This window comes from Tauraco erythrolophus, chromosome 1 (genome assembly GCF_009769465.1).
Source record: "Tauraco erythrolophus isolate bTauEry1 chromosome 1, bTauEry1.pri, whole genome shotgun sequence".
NCBI lineage: Eukaryota > Metazoa > Chordata > Aves > Musophagiformes > Musophagidae > Tauraco > Tauraco erythrolophus.
In genome coordinates, this window is record NC_141465.1 from 99,003,442 (window position 1) to 99,023,631 (window position 20,190).

The 20,190-nt window shown below is 42.8% G+C and overlaps 1 protein-coding gene across 1 annotated transcript in view; it reads right to left on the reverse strand.

Moving 5' to 3' along the window:
- PCDH17 (protocadherin 17) overlaps positions 1-10,169 on the reverse strand; it is a 92,626-nt gene extending 82,457 nt beyond the window's left edge. The window contains exon 1 of the mRNA XM_086611753.1: positions 7,542-10,169. Within this exon, the coding sequence (XP_086467879.1) occupies positions 7,542-10,169 (2,628 nt within the window). The remainder of the gene's footprint in view (positions 1-7,541) is intronic.
- Between the last annotated feature and the right edge of the window lie 10,021 nt (positions 10,170-20,190).

Genomic DNA, 20,190 nt, shown 5'->3' on the forward strand with positions numbered 1-20,190 from the left:
ATTAATCCAGAATCTTCTTTTGTTTAAAAAAAAAATATATAAGAAATACCTAAAGCAGACTAGAAAACAAAAGTTACTCTAAAAAGACCATGACAAATGTATTACTAGGGCTTAGAACACACTCTAGCTAAGATTTATGGCAGGCTGTACACTACTCCATTTCATCTCATCGTATCGGCAAAAGTGGCAACACCTAGTTATTCTCCTTGTTGCCCCTTTAAAAACATCACAAATGAAACACTTAAATTCAAGGAACTTTTCCTCAAAATCATTTTGCCACTCTCCTCCTAGCACCTTTTTCTTTTTTTTTTTTCTATTTAGTTGAGAGCCTACAGTCCCCTGAGAGTTTCTCTTGTTTCCTATATTTTTGAGCCCTTTAGCATTAATTTCACCACTTCTCTTCTTGCAGCTGAAGTAGAAATACAAGTGAAAGTATAAAGCTCTCAGGCTATCTGCTGCAAAAATTTGTCCCGACTGCTCTACTCTGACCTTTTGACATCAAAGGATTGCTTCTGTACTTTTAAAGATAAAAACAGAGCTGTGTTTCTGCTCCGGTCAACAAATCATTGTTTAAGTTCTTTTTACAGAAAATTCTTACCTGTTGGAAAATACTAGCACTAGTGTCAAAATGTCTTTTCTTTATACGTGCAGGCACTCCTCAGTCTTGAAGAGGTATCTCAAGACCTCTGCCATGCATCTTACATGTTTTCTTCAGAAAAAAAAAAAAAAGCAACCTATATACATACACTTTTCACATGTAGAATGAATGTCTTGCATAGTGAAATCTAAAACTAATTTGACAAAGCATTGTAACTTTTGTAGAAACAATGAAAGAAAGAGAAATCTAAACGTGTGTAAGTATTACGCAGTATGTTAATGTTCCTGGGGAGGAAGGTGATGAAAAGTAAGAAAAAATGCTGGGGAAAAAAAAAAAAAAAAGAAAAATTTTTTTCATTTGAAAACAAAATCCCAACTGGTTTATAGTCAAATGTTGTGAGCTGGGACGAAAATATTTTTTATGATTTTTTTGCCTCATTAGAGAAGGCAGGTTGCAGCTATGCTTTCTTAATACCAGGTGATATTTGGGAAGATTTTACATGTACCTAATGAAAATTTTCCACTTAACAATATTTGCTGAATTTCAAGAATAATGCTATATTACGCACACTTTCAAAAATAGATGAAAACATGAAAAATATATGTTCAGTAATATGTTCAATGGAGTCCTTGATTTCTTCTTTCAGCTGCACACCTGATTATGTTACAGTTCATATCATAGTTACAAAATATTCTAAATTCCAGTCCCCTTGATTGTTTTTAAAGAAGCTGTAAGAAAACATCACAAAAGATTGAAATCTAAAAATAAAGAGCCCAATCGTACTATTCTTAGCTGGGCTCTGTAAGGCTCTTAGTCACAGTTTACTCTGGAACCACTGAAATCATTGGTGAAGTCAAAATTATGCTATTGACTGAAATATGAATAAGAACATGCTTTTTCAACAACGTGAGTAAGGATAACAGAAATCTAACCAAATCTGTTGTTAAAAGATAACTCTTCAAAGGATCAGTCATCGAAATTGGACCAATAGTCACACATTTAAGTGGATTTTCCCATTTAAGATCAAGCAGTGACAGTGAGCATGACATGAGGATCGCTCAGGCAACTTTAAGAGCCATTGAGAGCTGTGATCCAGTAAATCCTGCATGAATTACTTCATGTCTTTTATTTTAACTGCACTAACTTTCTCCAACTCTTATACTTTACAAAACAGCAAGGTCGATGAAGACATTATTATTTTTAATTTATTGGTTAATAAGGATTTCTGTTCTGGTAATATTGTTTTCTTTCTCAGTATATCAATATTCTACTTCATACTCTTAAATTGTCTTTTTCTCCGTTACGTGTATTGTTCTGTATTATAGCCTTTCATCTTGGAAAGTTCTTTAGATCTCATATGGACCTATATATCAGGACTGATCCTTTTGAAATAATATTGTTATAAACAATACCAGTGAGGAGCTCAAGATCAAGACCAGGTCAGATGCAACACAAAACAGGAGCCAAATTCTGCTTCCTCTGCCTATTTCAGCAGCCAGGGTGGATGCCACAGTGAGCAGTATGTTGCCAGATCTTGTTCGAAAATATATATACTTTATGTCACAGTACTATGCAGCATATCTTGATAAAAAATGAAATAGCGTTTCATGAAAATATAGAAAAGATCCTTTCCTGAAATTCCTACACAGCCAACCCCAGTATTGACTTTATTGAATAAGTACAATTAAAGCTACTGAACAATGTAACACAAAATTGTACTAACTGCAGTTTGTATTTACACAATGCAAACATTCACGAGTTATTTTGCTAGACCTAACCTTGTAAAAGACTGTAAAAACTACCATAATGCATCTTAGCTAGGTAGTTCTGAAGTTTCATCTGATGATAATTTAGTGTCCTTAGCTACAACCCTAGAATATGCAGCTGCAAAATTTTGGGAATTATAGAGTACGAACCTGCAAACTTGCAAATGTGTAGAACTGCTTCAGTATCCTCTTGGAGGAAAATGTTAACTTATACTAGCTCTAGTGAGAGATAATGTTATTCCTCATTTTCAGCAGAAGATATAAAAATAAAAAATGAATACCTCTGTTTTCAGATAGGAATTTAGACGACTGAGAATGAATGCAACTTCTGTGAGGAAAGCTGCTTCTCCTTATACTTCAGCAGCTGCAGTCTTGAAATTTTTGAGCTGAAGTTTCTCAAAGTAAAGCATGGAATAGTGTATCTGAGGACAGAGCAGCACTAGTATAGCTTATGTTTTTTATTTCCCCTGAAGACTGTCTTCTTAGATAGTACTAGGCACCTGGCAATGAAGCTGCACTGGGACTTGACAGTAATCTGTTGACACATCATAAATATCAGGTGCCTGAAGTATTAAGAATGATTTGTACTTTATCTTAAAATGCTACAGGACTGCCTAGTACAGCACCTATAGTGATTCCCAGCTTGAGAGCTACTTTCAACACAGTCATTCTTTTTTTAGCTGTTGTTTAGCAAAAGCTGTGGCCACCGTTTTCTTTATTCACTCCCGACTCATTCCTGATATATTTACAAACCTCTCCAAGTTGCACCACAAGTATAATAATAAATAATCTCTAGGATGATCAGCACTCCTTGCATATGTAGATAGTTTTCTACTCTACTGTTGCATCACTTTGAGGAACCTATTTCCAGAACCCATTTTTTTAAATAAACTGTTTGTTTCCCTTTATACGTCTACTCTTTTATCTGTTAGAAATCTACAAGAAGAAATTGTGACTCCTTGACCCAGGGAAAGGTGAACTGATTAACTCAGAACTTTTTGGCAGGGGAGATGTGAACATATATGTGTATGTTTGTACATTATATTTCTTTTTCTAATGTCAGCTCTTCAAAATAAAGCAAGGTCCTGTTTCTCTTAGTCAGTTGAGTAGGTCAGCTTGATTTACTCACCAGAATGAGACAAACAGGATTTGCCCAGTAATCTTTAAGGTCTAGAGTGAACAGAAGTCTTTTTTCAGCCACAAAAAGTTCCTATTTTCTTCCATTTGCCTCTTTTTTCTCCCCAGTAAAAATGAAAGGTTTGAACCTTCAGTGATTCAAAAGTCACATGGAATTTTGAATTGGGCAATGAGAATCATGTAGCATTGGTTTATATTTAAATATTTTTAATCGACTTGCACTTCGAAAGGACTGTGTCTAAAGCAGGTTTAGAATAGGATTGCTGAAGTCAAAAGCAATGAAACATGCTAAAGTGTAACTGTTCTAATTTCTCAATATGTTACCAAACACTATTCTTCATAGACATCAACCTCATGCGTGCATCAAATCTCAAATGGTCTGTTTTCAGAGGTTCTAAGCACTTGCGAGTCTCTTGCGCCAATAAAAGCTGGAGGTGTACTGCACCCTGAGCTATCCATCCAAAATTTTATACGTATATATATTTATGCATGTTTAAATTATTTAAATTTTATGGTAATGAAGAAGTTCATTGATTGATATAAGTAACACATGCAACCATAGCACGTAGCTAGATGCTACAAAGTAGTGAGTAAACACACAAGTTGTTAAACCGTGTGACTAACGTGTAACAAAAGTCACTTAAAGAGAGGTAAGATTACATGGCTCCGGCACGTATTAGGCAGTATTTTATTCCACTGCTGGTCATTTTGGGTCGGTCTGAAACCCATAGTCACCAAGTAATACTTTACTCCACAGGTATTCATTGATATAAATTGGGCTATCTGTAGAATGAAACACTATTCATGAGAAATAAGGGAATCATAAAGCCTTTTGATTTTACTAGCTCTTACTGCAAATCAAAAAAAAAGTGTTATGCATTACTAATAAGAGTGAGAAAATCTGGATCTTACTGAGAAAGAAATTATTTATTTGATTTTAAATATTTATATGCATAAGTAATAAGATAATATTTGTGTATGTATATCCATAGATATATAAGTCTGTATATACACAAATATATAAAATCATAAAGTTTTAGTGACAAGCTCCTGCTAGAGAATTCTAGCATTAAACACTTGCCAAGAAAATGAGAGTGAAGAAAAGCAGTCTCATTGTATGAATTATATAGTGCGATATTATCATGGTTCAGTAATGTATCTGGAAAAACTAAAGTGAAAATTAGCTGGAGAACACTTACACAATCACTTGCCTTTCCCTTATTGAGGTAACGAAGAAAACAGTTTTACTGAAGTGACTAATGAAAGGAGATGATAAAGCAGCTGTTTGGATTCTGTATCTTTTTTCCACTGGCTGTACTTTTGATTCCTAACTGTGCAATTTACTTTTCCAGACACAGGTTTCCTGGAGTGATTAAGGATATAGCAGATCCAGAGAGAGGGCTGATATTTTACTATTTCTCCCTAAGTTTGCACTCTGAATTTTACATGAGGCACAAGTACAGGACCAGACACAAAGTAGTTTCTACATTCTAAATGCAAATTTTATATAAAATTTACTCCAGGGATGTGAAGATGGAGAATACAAAATGTATTTTAGTAATGTAAAATTATAATGAAGAGGATCAGATTTTCCCATCTAGCTACTTTAAGTCTGGGCCTTTCCTAAACAGAAGTCAACTACTCTGTTTCGTACTGTGAATTTGTTTTGGTAGTACAACTACAAAATATACTATCTATAACTATGTCTGAACAGGTTGCTCACTGGGGAAGAATAAATGTTTCCTAATTTACAGGCTGGAGCATCTAAACATCCAAAGCACTCTGTGTAGATATTCAGGGAAAGCCAAAATAATGTTAGATATACCAGTATGTGCTATGAGGAGTTATGGTTAACATTTCCCACAGTTGTCATAACAAAAACTCTTACAGAAACCACAACACACCTTTTTAAGGGAGGAAATTCCTCTTTTAGCTTTATATAGATCTCAGGAAAAAAAATCATGATTGATATTATACAGTGAACACTGTAGAAAAAGGAATCATATTTTCCATAGGGATTTTACACTACAATTGAATCTTTTCTACTCAGTAGCATCAATACATGAATTAATTGCTTTATATAGACATTACATGGTTGTAGGAAAGTATAATTTTCTGTCTTTTAGTAACTATTACACTTGTCAATAGGAAAAAAAGGTGTTTTGGTTTTTTTTAACATTCTGACAACTCCATTTTACAGTAAAAAAGTTGACATTACTTAAACAAGTGTCACTGAAAGTTATTTGGTTTTTAAAGCATGAATTATAAATCAAATTATCTCTGGTTGTGCCCTAACCTAAACTCTTTCCTGAAGTGTCACTTTTTGTTAAAATCAATTTCAGATTTTAAGTATTACTCCACTCACCTAATTGATAGCAACACAAATTCATGATAGGCATAAAATGAAACTGTTTCTGTGACACAACTCAGCAGCAGGTTGAGGATTAGTTCACAGTGACCTGGTACAGACAGACTTTTTTCTTTTTTTTTACTTTTTTTGTTTGTTTGTTTTCCACAGTTACAAATATTCAATTTACAGTCTACCAGTTACTGGAATTTTGATTGCTTAACCTGCCGATTACCGATGGCCACTTCTATTTAGTTTAAAACACTAGATGCAGCTGGCAACTAGAACATTCGGTGTTCACAGACCACAGTGTATGATAACTCGAAGGTATTACGAATTTTCTTTTGGTACATCAAGCATCTACAGTGCAACTTCTTTCCCACTAGCTGCATACACAAAACGAGCCTGTGTCACTTCTGATACACTCAGCTCATTCCCCTATGACTCAGAACAGCATATTAGGAGAACCACAGGATAAAACAGATATGACATTTCAAATATATTTAATAGTCATTATCCAGAGCCTGCTTTCAATTCAAAAGTTAAAAATCACTTTGGAACATACCTGTAATGTTTGAAGATTAAGCTGCATTAATCATGAAGTAATACTTTAAATTAAATCAAGTGGAGCCAAATTCTGCCCTCACCTTCACTTTGTGAGTTCATTGCTCTGGAACATAACTTCTGAGTTTGGACTTTAAACTACCTGCTAACAATTAAGTCATTCTTTGATTCGCACCCTATATCCAATGGTCCAAATTCTGCCATTTCTTACATTCACAGAAGTCGGTAGAGGACAGCGTGGATATAACTGGCAGCAGAATGCAGCCCAGCTGTAATTTCTAAATGAGCTTTGGTAGAAGACAGAGCATGTATGTCCTTTGCTATAAAGCAATCATCAATATTGACTCAGGCTACTGGAAATCTGACTAGTTGTTTTGCTGTTTTATGACAGGATGGGAGTTCTGTTAACATTTGGGGGTAGGAGGGAATCACCACATACATTTTCTTTCTATTTGACTAAGCAGAATTTTCAACACTGAAGGTTTGGTTGTTTATGGGGAGAGGAGGAGGCAATGGGGCCCCAATGATACTGTTCTGCATTAAAAAAAAATATATAAATATTTATGTATATATATTCTAAAGAAGGAAATAAAAAAAATAAAAACATACATCTTGGAAAGATAGCTCATATTTACATACAGGATTGGAGGGCTATAATACACTGTTGCAATAGATGTCCTCAGTGTGTAGAGTTTCTCCCACGTCTTGTTAGTTACTCCAGATGATACGACTGCCTCAGAAACACCCTCCCCCTTTTCCACCCCAAGTCAAAGCAAAGTGAAACCTGTGGAAGCACCCACCTCTGTCTGACGATCTTCTGGGAAAATACCCCAGCGTGACCCAAACGTACTAAACTCCTGCCTGCACTCTCACACACATCTCTCTTGCCCTGCCATAATTCTGTTTGTTTCAGTGGGCATTTATTTCTGAATCACACAGGAAACACCAGTGTGACAGCAGAACCAGACCCACCAGATGTGGTCTGGTTCCACTTTCATTAAGTCCACCTCTCTTTAGTGACTTGTGTTGGTCCCTTCAGTGGTGCCTTACAGCAGATTTCACTGCAGACAAAAGGTAAAGTTAAACCAGCGTCTAAAGTGAGGTCCAGGGTATTCTAAAAGTCTCCTACCTGAATTATGGACATCCGGCTCGGGGGAGCCTCGCTGGCGTTAGTCCCTTGCCCTGTGAAGCTGGTGTGGCAGCCCACATGTCCCTGGGGTACAGTCAGGTTGTTGGAGGCGGGCTTCAGGTACATCACCTCAGACCTGGGAGAGCTGAGGGGCAGGCGGGTCTGGTAGTCAAAGTACATGGGTGAGGTGGCCAAGGATGGGCTGCTCACCACGTTCATGACATTGAGGGGGCCCCGGCTGTCCTCGCCCTCACTGGGCACCAGCATAATGTCATTCTTGCTGATCTTCTTCTTCTTGCCCTTGCCCCCTCCACTGCCACTGCCTCCTCCTCCCCCGCCATTGCCTCCCCCTCCTCCCAGCTGAGGGTGGCTATACTCGGCAATGCGACAATTATAGGTGCGGATCTCCTTGTTCTCTCGCTTGCACTTCACGGCAATAGTGATCATGGCAGCCAGCAAGATGATGGAGACAGTGCTCAGCGTCACGATCAGGGGCAGCGACAAGTCCCAGTGTGGTCGCCGATGCTGCTCACCATTCACCTGCGGCTCACCAGCCTCGGGCAGGGGCCCCGCCAAGGCCCTGACAATGAGCTTGGCCACTGCGGAGAGGCTGGGCTTGCCATGGTCACTGACTTTTACCACCAGTTCAGCCACAGGACTGAGTTCCTCCCAGTAGGGATGCAAGGTGCGTATCTCACCACTAGTGGGGTCCATCTCAAAGAGGTGCTCCTCATTGCCTTCCACAATCTCATACGTGAGGCGCCCGCTCTCCCCAAAGTCACTGTCCAGGGCGCGGACGGTGCCCACAGGGTAGCCCACCCCAGCATTGCGTGGCACCTGCAGCTCAGCGGTGTCATTGATGAGGGCGGGCAGGACGATGAGGGGTGCATTGTCGTTGACATCGAGCACGGTGACACGCACAGTGGCGTTGCTTTCGCGGTGGGGTGAACCTGAGTCTTTGGCTAGCACACGAAACTCAAAGTGCTTTGTCTGTTCGTAGTTGAAGCTCCTCAAGGCGTAGATAGCACCATTGGTGGGGTTGACAGAGACATAGGTGTAGATGGAGACATCGCCCACATGGCCAGGCAGAATGGAGTAAGAGACTGTCCCATTTTGGCCCAGGTCAGGGTCCTGGGCCAAGACGGAGCCGAGGTACTCTCCAGGGATGTTGTTCTCGGGCACCTGCAACACATAGAGGTTCTTGCTGAAGCGGGGTGGGTTGTCATTCTCATCAAGGATCCGGACAGAAAATGACTTGGTGGAGTTGAGTGGGGGATTGCCCCCATCACGTGCTACGATGGTCACATTGTACTCGTCCTGTGCCTCACGGTCCAGGGGCCGGTCAGTGACCACGGTGTAGAAATTGTCATAGTTCTCCTCCAGGGTGAAAGGGACAGCTCCGGGCCCGCCGCCGCCGCCCAGCACCCGGCACTGCAGCTGCCCATTCTTGCCCGAGTCGCGGTCAGTGACCCGCACCAGGGCAATGACGGTGCCCGGTGGGGCAGCCTCACTTAGTGCTCCTTGGCGAACGGAGACAAAGCCAATGGTGGGCGCGTTGTCGTTGCGGTCGATGAGGCGGACGGTGACCTTGCAATGAGCAGGGATAGGATTGGGCCCCAGGTCGCGAGCCTGGACATCGATCTCAATGAGGCCACTCTCCTCATAGTCCAGGTTGCCTTTGACACGGATGAGGCCACTCTGTGGGTCGATGCTAAACAGATCACGGACACGCTCGGGTGCATAGCCACTGAAGGAGTAGAGCACCTCTCCGTTGGTGCCCTCATCTGCATCAGTGGCGTTAAGGTCAATGACGGGAGTGCCCAGTGGTGCGTTCTCTGGCAGCTCTACCACATAGGAAGCCGCCTCAAAAACAGGGCTGTTGTCATTGGAGTCAATGAGACGCACATTGATCTGCACGGTGCCCGAGCGTGGTGGGTCGCCGCCGTCCAGTGCCGTCAGCACCAGGGTGTGGTGACTCTGCTCCTCACGGTCTAATGGCTTCTGGATGACCAGCTCTGGAAACTTCGTGCCATCCCCGCGGGACTTCACATCAAGGGAGAAGAGGCCGTAGTCATCACGGGTGAGCAGATAGGTGCGCAGCCCGTTGTCTCCAGCGTCCGGGTCGTGGGCACTGGTGAGGGGGAAGCGGGTGCCCGGCGCAGCATTCTCCGAGATGTCCATGTCCACCTGGTCAGAGGGGAACGCTGGTGCGTTGTCGTTCAGGTCCTGGATCTCCACCTTGATCATGCAGATCTCCTGGTCGTTGGCGAACACCTCGAGGGACAGCTGGCACTTGGCGCTGCGCCGGCACAGCGCCTCGCGGTCGATGCGCTGCTTGGTGTAGAGCAGCCCGCTCTCCCCGTCCACGTCCAGGAGATGCGGGGCTGAGTTCTCCAGCACCCGGAAGGTGGACTTGGGGCCGCGGCCACCGCCGGGGCCGCCGCCGGGAGCGCCGCGCTCCGCGGGCAGCATGCCGCCTCCCGCCGCGCCCGCCGCCAGCCGCGCATCGCGGCCGATGTTCCCGATGACCGTGCCCGCTCCCTGCTCCTCCGGCACCGAGTAATTCAGGTTCTTGAGCGACAGGGCGGGAGCCCAGCAGAGGAAGAAGCAACAAATGGAAAGGTACATCCCCGAGCAGGGGAGGGGGGGGGCAGCAGCTGCAGCGGCGACCAGGGTTGTCCCCGTCTTCTCTGCCTCCCGCGCTGGGTTTGCTCTTCCTCCTCCTCCGTCGGCTTTCTCTCCCTTTTTCTTTTTTTTTTTTTCCTTCTCTCTCCCCACCCCTATATTTTAAGTTCCTGAACCTGTTGCTCTAAAACATCTGCAGAGACACAGGATGAGAGGCAGCAAATGGACCATGTAGCTCAGAGGGAGGGAGAAATCGGAGGGGGCGGGAGGGTGGGGGGGTGGGGAGCAGCTTCGGCAGCGTTTCAGCAAGCGCTTGCCGTGCTTGCAGTCCCCTCGCAGTTACTTCGGCTGTCCAACTTCGGCAGTGGAAGGATTTCAAAAAACAGAAAATTTGCAAAAGATCTTCTCCTCCCGGCAGGCGAGGCGTTCCCGATCCTTGATTCCCCGCAGATGTACAAAGGATAATAAAAATAATAACAACAATAAAAAATCGGCGACAGTGGTTGTTTTTCTAAAAACGATCAAAAAGGTCTTTTTTTTTTTTTTTAAATATGTGTCTTTATATATACATAGGAAAGGGGGGTGGCCACAGGTCTGTGAACAGGAGTAGAAAAGCTTATTTGCTACTCATCGCTTGATGGAGTGGAGGGGTGGGAGAGAGACAGAAGGGGAAAAAAAAAAAGTCTCAGCTTGTTGTTGAAGCCCTCTTCGTGTGCAGTGAGAGGCAGCGAAATGTCTGATTGCACCGCGGGGTTGTTGGTTTTCAGGGAGTGTTTTGCTGCATTTAGAGATCTAATCTTGCATTGCTTGCGGCGGAGAGCTGCATCTCGCTGCCCTCTCTCTCTTGTACACCCTCACTCTTTCCTTACCGAATCAGTAGGCGAGGGAATGAGGATTGCAGGGCAAGAGGGGAAAACAAACACACACACACACACACAAAAAAAAACCCAGCAAAAACTAGTGTCCGGATTCGTAGTTTCCTTTCTCTCCCTTTACTACCAGCCTCGCACTCGTGCTTCCGTGGGTAAAAAAAAATAAATTAAGAAACCCACCAGCTGACCGTCACCAATAGCAGTAAATGTATATTTTTGAGAGAAATCACAGGCTGTGCGCAATCAGACGCACACTTGGGTTTCTTTAAGACAGGCCAGTAGCCGCCGCCACCACCACATCCTTTCTCTCCGTGTATCTGTGCGTGTGCGTGTCTGAGGAGCTGCACTTTTCTCGATGCAGTTTAATTCCAGTTTGCTTTACTCTCCAGCCAAGAGGAAATCAACAGGCAACCCATGGCTGGACGCATAGATTAAAAAAAAAAAAAAAAAAAAAAAAAAAGAAAGCGAGCAAGAGAGAGAAGGGGAGGGGGGAAGAGAAAGAAAGAAAGAAAGAAAAGCCACCACACACACACACACTCTCTTTCTCTCTTAGTCTCTCGCTAAAAGGGAAACAGTCTCTGTATTCACAGGGCTGCGCTGTCAAGTGCCTCTCTTTTCTTTCTATTCAGCATCTCCTTCCAATGACACTGCCGCCTAGTTCTCTTCATTTAGGGGAGGGGAGAAGAAGGAAAAAAAAATCCTAGCGATGAATAAAGTGGGAGATCTTTTAATCGACTAATTCGCTTATATGAAAACCTATGCAGTTCCGCGATTGGTGTGATGCATTTTTTTGCAGTCCTTTCAAGCTTTAACAGTCTCTCTGGGCATCTTGGTACACGGGAGAAAAGCGGCGGCAACGCCAGATGCGTTCCCCCTCTCTGATATACCTTTCCCAGTGACACGGTGTATAGGTAAATATTAGCGAAGGGCAACTAGATTTTATTTCAGGTTCTTTTAAACAACCAGAAATAAATGAACGGCACATCCAGAAATGCAGGTGTTTCAATCTGCTGGATGAGTCAGATCCAGCGGAACAAATCACATTCACTATCGCCTCATGTTCCTCCCTTCACAGACATTAGTTGCAGCTTCTTCCTAACGCTTCTCTGACTCACTCTACAGACAGGAAAAAAATTAATCAGATTTATATTTTGGAGGTAGGGAGAGGGAAAAAAAAAAAAAAAAAGAGAATGGAAGCCGGGGGGGGAGGGGGGGGGGTTCGGATCCAGCTACACTTTTACTATACCTCTTTCTCCGGGAGACTGAGGATCAGGAAAACAAGGCTGTTATCCACTCACTGGCACAGAGGCGCGTCTGTCTCCTGCTTTGCTGAGTGTTTTTAAACCACCTTTCCTCAGTGTTATGTGTGAAATAAATCAGAGATCTTTCATATTAAAAGAAAAAACAAAACAAAAAAAGCATAGGTTCCAAATACATAGCTCACAGATCTAGTTCCGAGTCTCAGTTCTGCACTGTTTAGGGTTTTTTTTTTTTCTCTCCTTTATTTGAGTCCGGACCCAAAGTACACAGTTAATTCTGCAACCTGTGGTAGAGAGGCTTTCTCGAAAGAAAAAGAGGAAAAAAAAAAATTAAATATTCTTCTCTGCCTCATTGATGGGTGGCCCCTTTCAAACAGACGGTCGCCAGTCTTAGCCAGGCAGCACGCGAACGGAACGCCGATCCCCGATAAACCAGATCCATTTCACCAGCCGCCCGCAGGTAAGTGGAGAATTCGGCGAAAATTCAACAGTTGGAGCCGCTCTCTGCCTCTCGCTCGCTCTCTCCCCCCCTCCTCCTCCGCCTCGCCTCCCTCACTGCAGCACTCGCGGGGCCGCCGCGCCGCGCCGCGCTCGCCCAGCGCCGCTCGCCGACTGCCTCTATTCACCTCACGCCGCGGCTTAAACATTGATACGGATTCCCCGCCAGCCAATCGGCGGCGGCGGCGGCGACCGGCCCCGGCGCCCACCCGCCAATGGGAAGAGGCGGGCGGGCGGGGGAGGGCGGGGCCGCGGCGGGCGCTGGGTGTCATTGATTAGATCGGTTCGGTGGGAGACGCGCGACGTGCGAAGGGCTCGCGCGGGCGGGCGGGCGGGCGGGCGCGCGGGTTGCGGTGTCTCGCCGCGCACCGCAGCGCCGCGCCCCCCCCGGCGGCTCCCGGCTCCGCGTTATTCATCCATCCATCCATCCATCCATCCATCCATCCATCCATCCATCCATCCATCCATTTATTTAGATATATGTGCCCTCTCCCCCTTATTTACTTATTTTTAAGACATATTAACAAGTCTTCCGCGGTGATGGGTGGGAAAGGAGGGGGTGTACGCGACACCCCCGGGGCGAGGACTTGACTCCGCGGCACGGTCCTCGAATCCTCCCGGGGTCCGGCGCAAGCCCGTCACCGGCCCGGGGATGCATGGCGGAAGGGGCGGGTGGATGGGGAGCACCCCCTCTTGCCGCGCTGCCACCCCCGCCCCGGCCATGCGGGAGCCGCCCCGAGCGGGTGTCGCCCTCCCCGGGGGGCAGGTCCTGAGCGCGGGAGCATCCCCCGTGCCCGCGGGGCCGCGGTGCGGGAGAGCTTGGAGCGGGGTGGGGGGCGGGGGGGGGGGGAGGCGCGGCGGCAGTCCCGCGGTGCAGGGCTCGGGGCCGCAGCAGCGCCCTCCCTTCCCCTCCCCTCCCCTCCCTTCCCTTCCCCTCCCCGCCCAGCGCGGCGCGGCGCCCGCCTCCGCCCCCGCCGCGGCGGGAGGCTCGTTCTCGGCCGGGGGCGGCCGGCGCGGGGGGGAGGACTGAGGCTGGAGAGGTGAGTGCTCGGACTGCCGGAGCGCCGGTCTCGACCCGCGCGTACGGAAAAATGAAGCTGCCATTTGTGAGCTGTGAGTGACGAGCGTGTAAGTAGCATGAATCGTTTAGGGGGAAAAGGAGAAAAAAAAAAAAAAGAAAAAAAAATAAAATCAACTCTGGAGCAATTATAAGACGGTCCTGACAATTATTTTAGGAGTGGCTGTTAAAAGATTCAGTTAAGGAAGCTGCTCTTTCGCCTTGCTCAATAGGATAACCTTCAGCCCTTTCTGAGTTATTATGTCCATAAATATCGTTTGACTTGGAGAAAGTCTTACAAATTTATCAATTCAAGTAAGTGTTCTTTCTAGACCCATCTTCCCGTCCTGAAGACCTCTTTGTAGCTTTGAAACGGACAGTTTGCCACGCAGAGTCTGCTAGTAACCATTATAAAACTAATGCTGTGTTAAAATGCAGTATATAAATAAACTACACATACATTAGTGACAGCGTAAAATCACTACTCTCAGACGTGCCAACTTTCTGTGTGAGAGCGACAGACAGACGGAATAAAGGATATGTTTACAGAATGGGCTTTGCTTTCTGAATGAGGGCTTCAGATTGGCTGATGAAAATCGGCGTATTCGCCTAAATCCTTTATTTGGAGAAGTCTCCTGTAAAATCAGCACAATTTAAAAAATAGAACAAACACCAGAATAAGCCCCTAAGCTATCAGGAGACCTCGTTTCGCTTCAACTTGAGTCCTGTGCTTTCCTTTCCGTATTCCGTAGCCTGTGCCAAAGCTGCAAGACGTCTCAGAATGTCCAGAGATTTTCTATGCAAGTTCTGCTAATTGGAGGACGGGGGGGGGGGGGGGGAAGGGTCATTGCAATTATGTAATGGCTCCCTCTAGCGTGCTAGAGATACCGCTGCATTTGGGGTATATACTGCGTGTGTGTGTACCCCTAAGTGTGTGCACATTCGGTAACTCTAGTTTCCTTTCTGATGGAGCAGGACAGCACCAGCAGGATAAAACAATAATTTCACTACTACAGTGGTATATACTAATAATATATTTCTGACAATGTTTCTTCTGATTTGCTTATGTTAAAAAAAAAAAACCAAACACAAAACCCAAGATGAATTTGACTTTTTTTTTCCAGGAGGCTAGTGTCTCCATCACTTTTTTCTCCAGCTTAGTGAATGCCTTTCTTTTTTTTTTTTTTTTTATATGACTCAGCATTACACAATAAATACTCTGACTCCACAATGAAGTCAATACATTTTAGGGCACTCTGCAGTTTGTAAAACAAGTACTCGAGACTTTGAATTAAGGGAAAAAACTGTATAACCCTTTATCCAAGTAACTGGAGTCTTTGCTTGTAAAATCTGCCTTTTTTATCAAACATCTTGCAGCTTACAACATCCCATTGATACAAACGACATGCATGGAATACTTAGAGGAAAAATAAAATCGGAATCACTAGCACTAGAGCCTCAAACCTATGACTGACTACCAGGTGATGATCATAAATGAAGCACTTGCCTCTTGCTCTATAGGTCACTGTGGTTTTTAGTGTTAACTTCAACAGAGCTACTTTTTAATACTTGTTTTCAGATATAGCTTATTATTAGCAATTTCTAATGATTTATTGGAAATCGTATCATCTTGACACCTTTACAAATTGTGGCTCTTAGAGCCAATAGAGACTTAGGTGCCTAACTGGAAAAAGCCGCATAAAAAATTATGCCTGCATATGAATATATGCCTCTGCCAGGCTGATGTTTGTTACATCAGACAGTTTATAACAACAAAATGGCATTTATTGATTTTAATCCACCTGTGCAAGTAATGAATATTTTATTTGCTCGATGATTTTACAGTATATCTAAAATGCTTTTTCTGTCAAATTTGTAGCACACACTATTTGATAGCTTAGACTGGCATCATAATTTTCTATACATTCATCAGGAAATTACTGTATTTTTCACACAGAAAAGTCAGAAATATGTATGAAGGTAATGCCAATGAGTGCCGACTACTGATGTGTTGTTCCACGTTGCTGTGTATTGAATATACAGTGTGTATTTATTGGGGGAAAAATGAAACAAAATAAAAACAAAATTTAAAAATGCTTATTAGCAGCTTAATCAGAAAGCTGTGCTCTTGAAAGGCTAATACATAGACAAAATGCAAATCTTTAACAATAGGAATACGCATATCTGACACTTACACTGGCTTACACTATGTGACAGATCAAGAAGAACACATTAAATGCACTGTATAGGAAAAGCTCAGCAAAGGAGCAAATTCCAATATGACAGCTCTAACAATAGCCTATAAATGGAGAGGTTAAATTATGCTTTGGAAAATTACTTTTTGATACTTGCAATGTCTGTTTATTGGAAGCTATAGCCTGACATCAACCGAAACAACTGATACTAACAGGACACATCTCAAAAACAACTTTTTAAAAAATATTGATTAATCATGAACATAATGCAACAGTATTCAGACTTTTTCGGGGAAATGTTCATAATAAAACCTAGTAGTTTATTATTCTGTCCTCAGCAAAGACAAGTAAACCTTTCTACTTTAAAAAAAAGGAAATAAATAAGAAATATCCTCAATCAGAAGTGTTGAAATGAAAATCTTTAGTCTCAGCGTGGAAGGTGCTTAAGCATAGCACAAAAGTCTCAGAACAAATATCCCTAAACAAATAAAAGAAAATAGGAAGGCAAGGAAAAGATCAATATAGTTAAATGTCAAGGTTCAATATTTAAGTTATTTGAGCCTAAAATGTATCATTGAGAAAACCCAAATCCAATCATCTTGAAAACAATAGAAAGAAGTAAAATTAGAGAGGCCAAGGAGGGAATTTGAGGAACAAAGAATTCATATCTATGAGAATGAATTATCTGCTAAAACCCAAAAATATGCTTTACCAATATGAGGAAGCCATAACCAAACTGGTGGGCCTATTAGTTGGCCAGCTATAAAAGAAAAAAATATTGCAGAGAAATTAAATTTCTATACTCTAGTACTCATAGCAAATGAAGACGTTTCCTCAGGTCAACTTTTTTTAGTAACGAAGATGAGATGTGGGTGTGTACTGAGGTGCCAACAGAGAGATTCTTAAAAAGCAAAAAGCGTCTAACTAAATGGTAGTCATCAAGCGTTCTTACAGAATCTGAAAATGAGGTAAATGAACTGTTAAAAATATGCAGTCATTAAGATCAGTTACTATGTGTGAAGATTCAAAGGCACAAAATCTGTTTGTCTTTTAAAAGGACTAAAAGAGTGATCAAGGAATTATGGTGTGGCAAGCTCTACTTTTAGTACTAGGGAAATTAGTTAAAATGACAATTAAAAATAGAAATTACATGGCATCCGAAGAAATGTAAGAGAAGCACTGTCCAGAAACTCAATTAAATCAATAGAAACCTTTCTACTGATTTGATTCATCCCGTAATAGCCGAGTAGCACAACTTACATAGATTGAAAGGACGTTTCTTCCATTTATTAGTATTGTTTCAAAGTAACAACAGAACAATAGATAAAATTACTGTTGTCGCTCTGTATGTAAGCAGTTTTCTGTTAAATGTGAGTCCACACCAGCAAGACATGTAGAAGAGAGGATAGCTGCAGAGAAAGGGAGCAAGAAATAATAGTAGAGTAGGTAAAGGCAAGAGAAGGTAAGTATCTGCAAATGATGTTAGTGGACTAATGGCAGGGGCGGGGGGAGGCAAGAAGAGAGAGAAATAGGAAAAGTGTGCTGAAGTGGGGCACAGGGCTATTAAAAAGACTTCAGGCAAAGGAATTAGCAAGTAGGAGATAAGCCTGAGATTGTCACGGAAACAGTTGATACCTACTTCTTCCATCTAGCTGGGAAGTATTGCTTTTACAGTTGTACCTGTGTCATTTTGGAAACAAACACACACGAAGATTCATTAGGCTTACAGAAAGGATGACTTGTTAGGCATAGATAAGTGGCTTAGGACTTGGATTCTCATGCCTCTTTTCAGGCATGTTATGTAATAATAACTGTTCAGCACAAAATACAGAAACTTTTTTTTTATTACAGTGAAAACAGGACACACTTTGAGATCAAACTGAGTATGTTTCTAAGTAGAAGTGTTCTTAATGATTTAAAAAAATAAAGCAATTTATTTAAGAGCAATTGAACTAATGAAAACCGGTTTCCTACAGGTGCGTCTTCTAATTTTCCCACTGCCGCTACCACCAGCTTCCTCTGGTGTCTTCAGTGATGGTTACCCTGCAGATGCGAGTGGCTGGCTAAGAGAGAGATGCTGCTGGGCCAGGCAGCAGCTGCCTGGAAAGGTACAATGGCTACTTTTCCTTCTCTCAGTTAGGGTATCGGTTTATTTCCCATACATACCCACCAACTGGAATGCAGTTTAAACTGCCATCGCCTTGGAAATATCTATCCCACTTGCAGATTTGATTGAAAACAGCAAAGTTACCAGGCAGAATGACAGAGAGGCAGAGACGCTCAGGTAATAGTCAGGCGGGCTGTTTGTTTACTTACATAGGCTCCTTTAAAAAAGCCTAGAACATTAAAAATGAAAATATTTTAGCTATTTTATTATGACATGATGCTAATCCTGGGGATACGGTATGACATGGTAATATGATCACATGATATGACTTGGCACGTTGTCATAATGCATGCACTGATATTACCGGTGAGATAGGAATATACTGTACAAATATAGACATTAGATTTTGTAACACAGAATAGCAAATATTTGCATTTTCAAATAAAGGATAATCTCTGAAGTATTTAGGAACTTTTCTGAAGCAAATATTTTATGGATTTTTCTTAAACCTGGCAATTTCTATTTTCATAGTAAATTACATTAAACCCTATAGAGTTCAGCAGTATGTTTTGTTTCACTGAATAATGAAGTACTTTACTAATGAAAATCTGTTTTGTTAATTATTTGTGACAGGCTGAGAGAGTTGGGGCTGTTCAGCCTGGAGAAGAGAAGGCTCGGGGTGATCTTATTGTAGCCTTCCAGTACCTGAAGGAGGCCTACAGGAAGGATGGAGAGGAACTTTTTACAAGGGCATGTAGTGATAGGACAAGGGACAATGGCTTTAAACTGAAAGAGGGTAGATTTAAATTAGATATAAGGAAGAATTTTTTTACATCGAGGGTGGTGAGGCACTGCAACAGGTTTCCCAGAGAAGCTGTGGATGTCTCATCCCTGGAACCGTTCAAGGCCGGGTTGGATGAGGCTTTGAGCAACCTGGTGTGGTGGAGGATGTCCCTGCCCACGACAGGGGGGTTGGAACTAGATGATCTTTGAGGTGCCTTCCAACCCTAACCATTGTATGATTCTAAGTTTGTAAGAGATTAGAGCACATATACCTTTTATTATTATAATGATTTAAATATTTGCTTAGAAATTTATGAACGTCATTAAAATTTATTAAATACTTGGTTTAGTAGATGGCATTTAGTTTGTCTGCAGTTATTGTAGATTAATTCTTCTATGTCCTTTAAATATTATGGGACAGGACAGGACAGGACAGATGTCTCGGGAAAGGAAGGGGGGAGATTGTGCCTTCCCTGAGATTGCAGAAGTGAAGAAATTTACAGAAGTGCAGGATAAAAAAGGAGGAGAAGGAATGAGGGGGAAGACAAGAGCGAGCAGAAACTCCAGAAAGCGCTGAGAAAAACGAGGAACAGAACTACTTTTCAAGTCTCAGAGGGGAGGGAAAGAAAATGTTCTCTTGGGCCTAGGGAGGTAATGGTTTGTAATCCTCTGCAAACCTGAGGAGCTGCTGGACTGAGACTGTACACAGACGAGCAGACCTGCCATCTCACAGCAGTGTGGGATGTTCGTCTTCATGATTTCTATTCTATCTCACTTTGGATGTTTCATGAAGCTTCGTTTTGGAGCAAAATCTGATCTTTGGGGCTCGAAACTTTTCTGGGAGCACCAGTAGTGCTCGCTTTAAGGAAAAGGTAGAAGCAGATCCGGCTTAAAGATCTTCCTAAGTGACACACGTTGTGCAGAGAGGAGTACTGGTAGAGTACTGATAGAGGATAACGTTGGAGAAGCCAAAATTAAAGTAACATTTCAAGAAGAATATAGCCGATGATGTGAAAGGTCAGGAAAGTCAAAGATAATGGTGGGGGCTCTGACGAAAGTCTTGACAAATGTTTGTCATGAGAGCAGCCTAAGGGCAAAAGCATGTACTGCATGGAACTGTAAGAAAGATCCTCTACCAAGTAGACTTTAAGGTTATGCTCAGTGAGGTTAGGTATGGAACGAATCTTCTTCCCTCTCTTCATTAAAAAAAACAACCAAACAAAAGGACTAAAGAAACAAGATTACTGACCCAA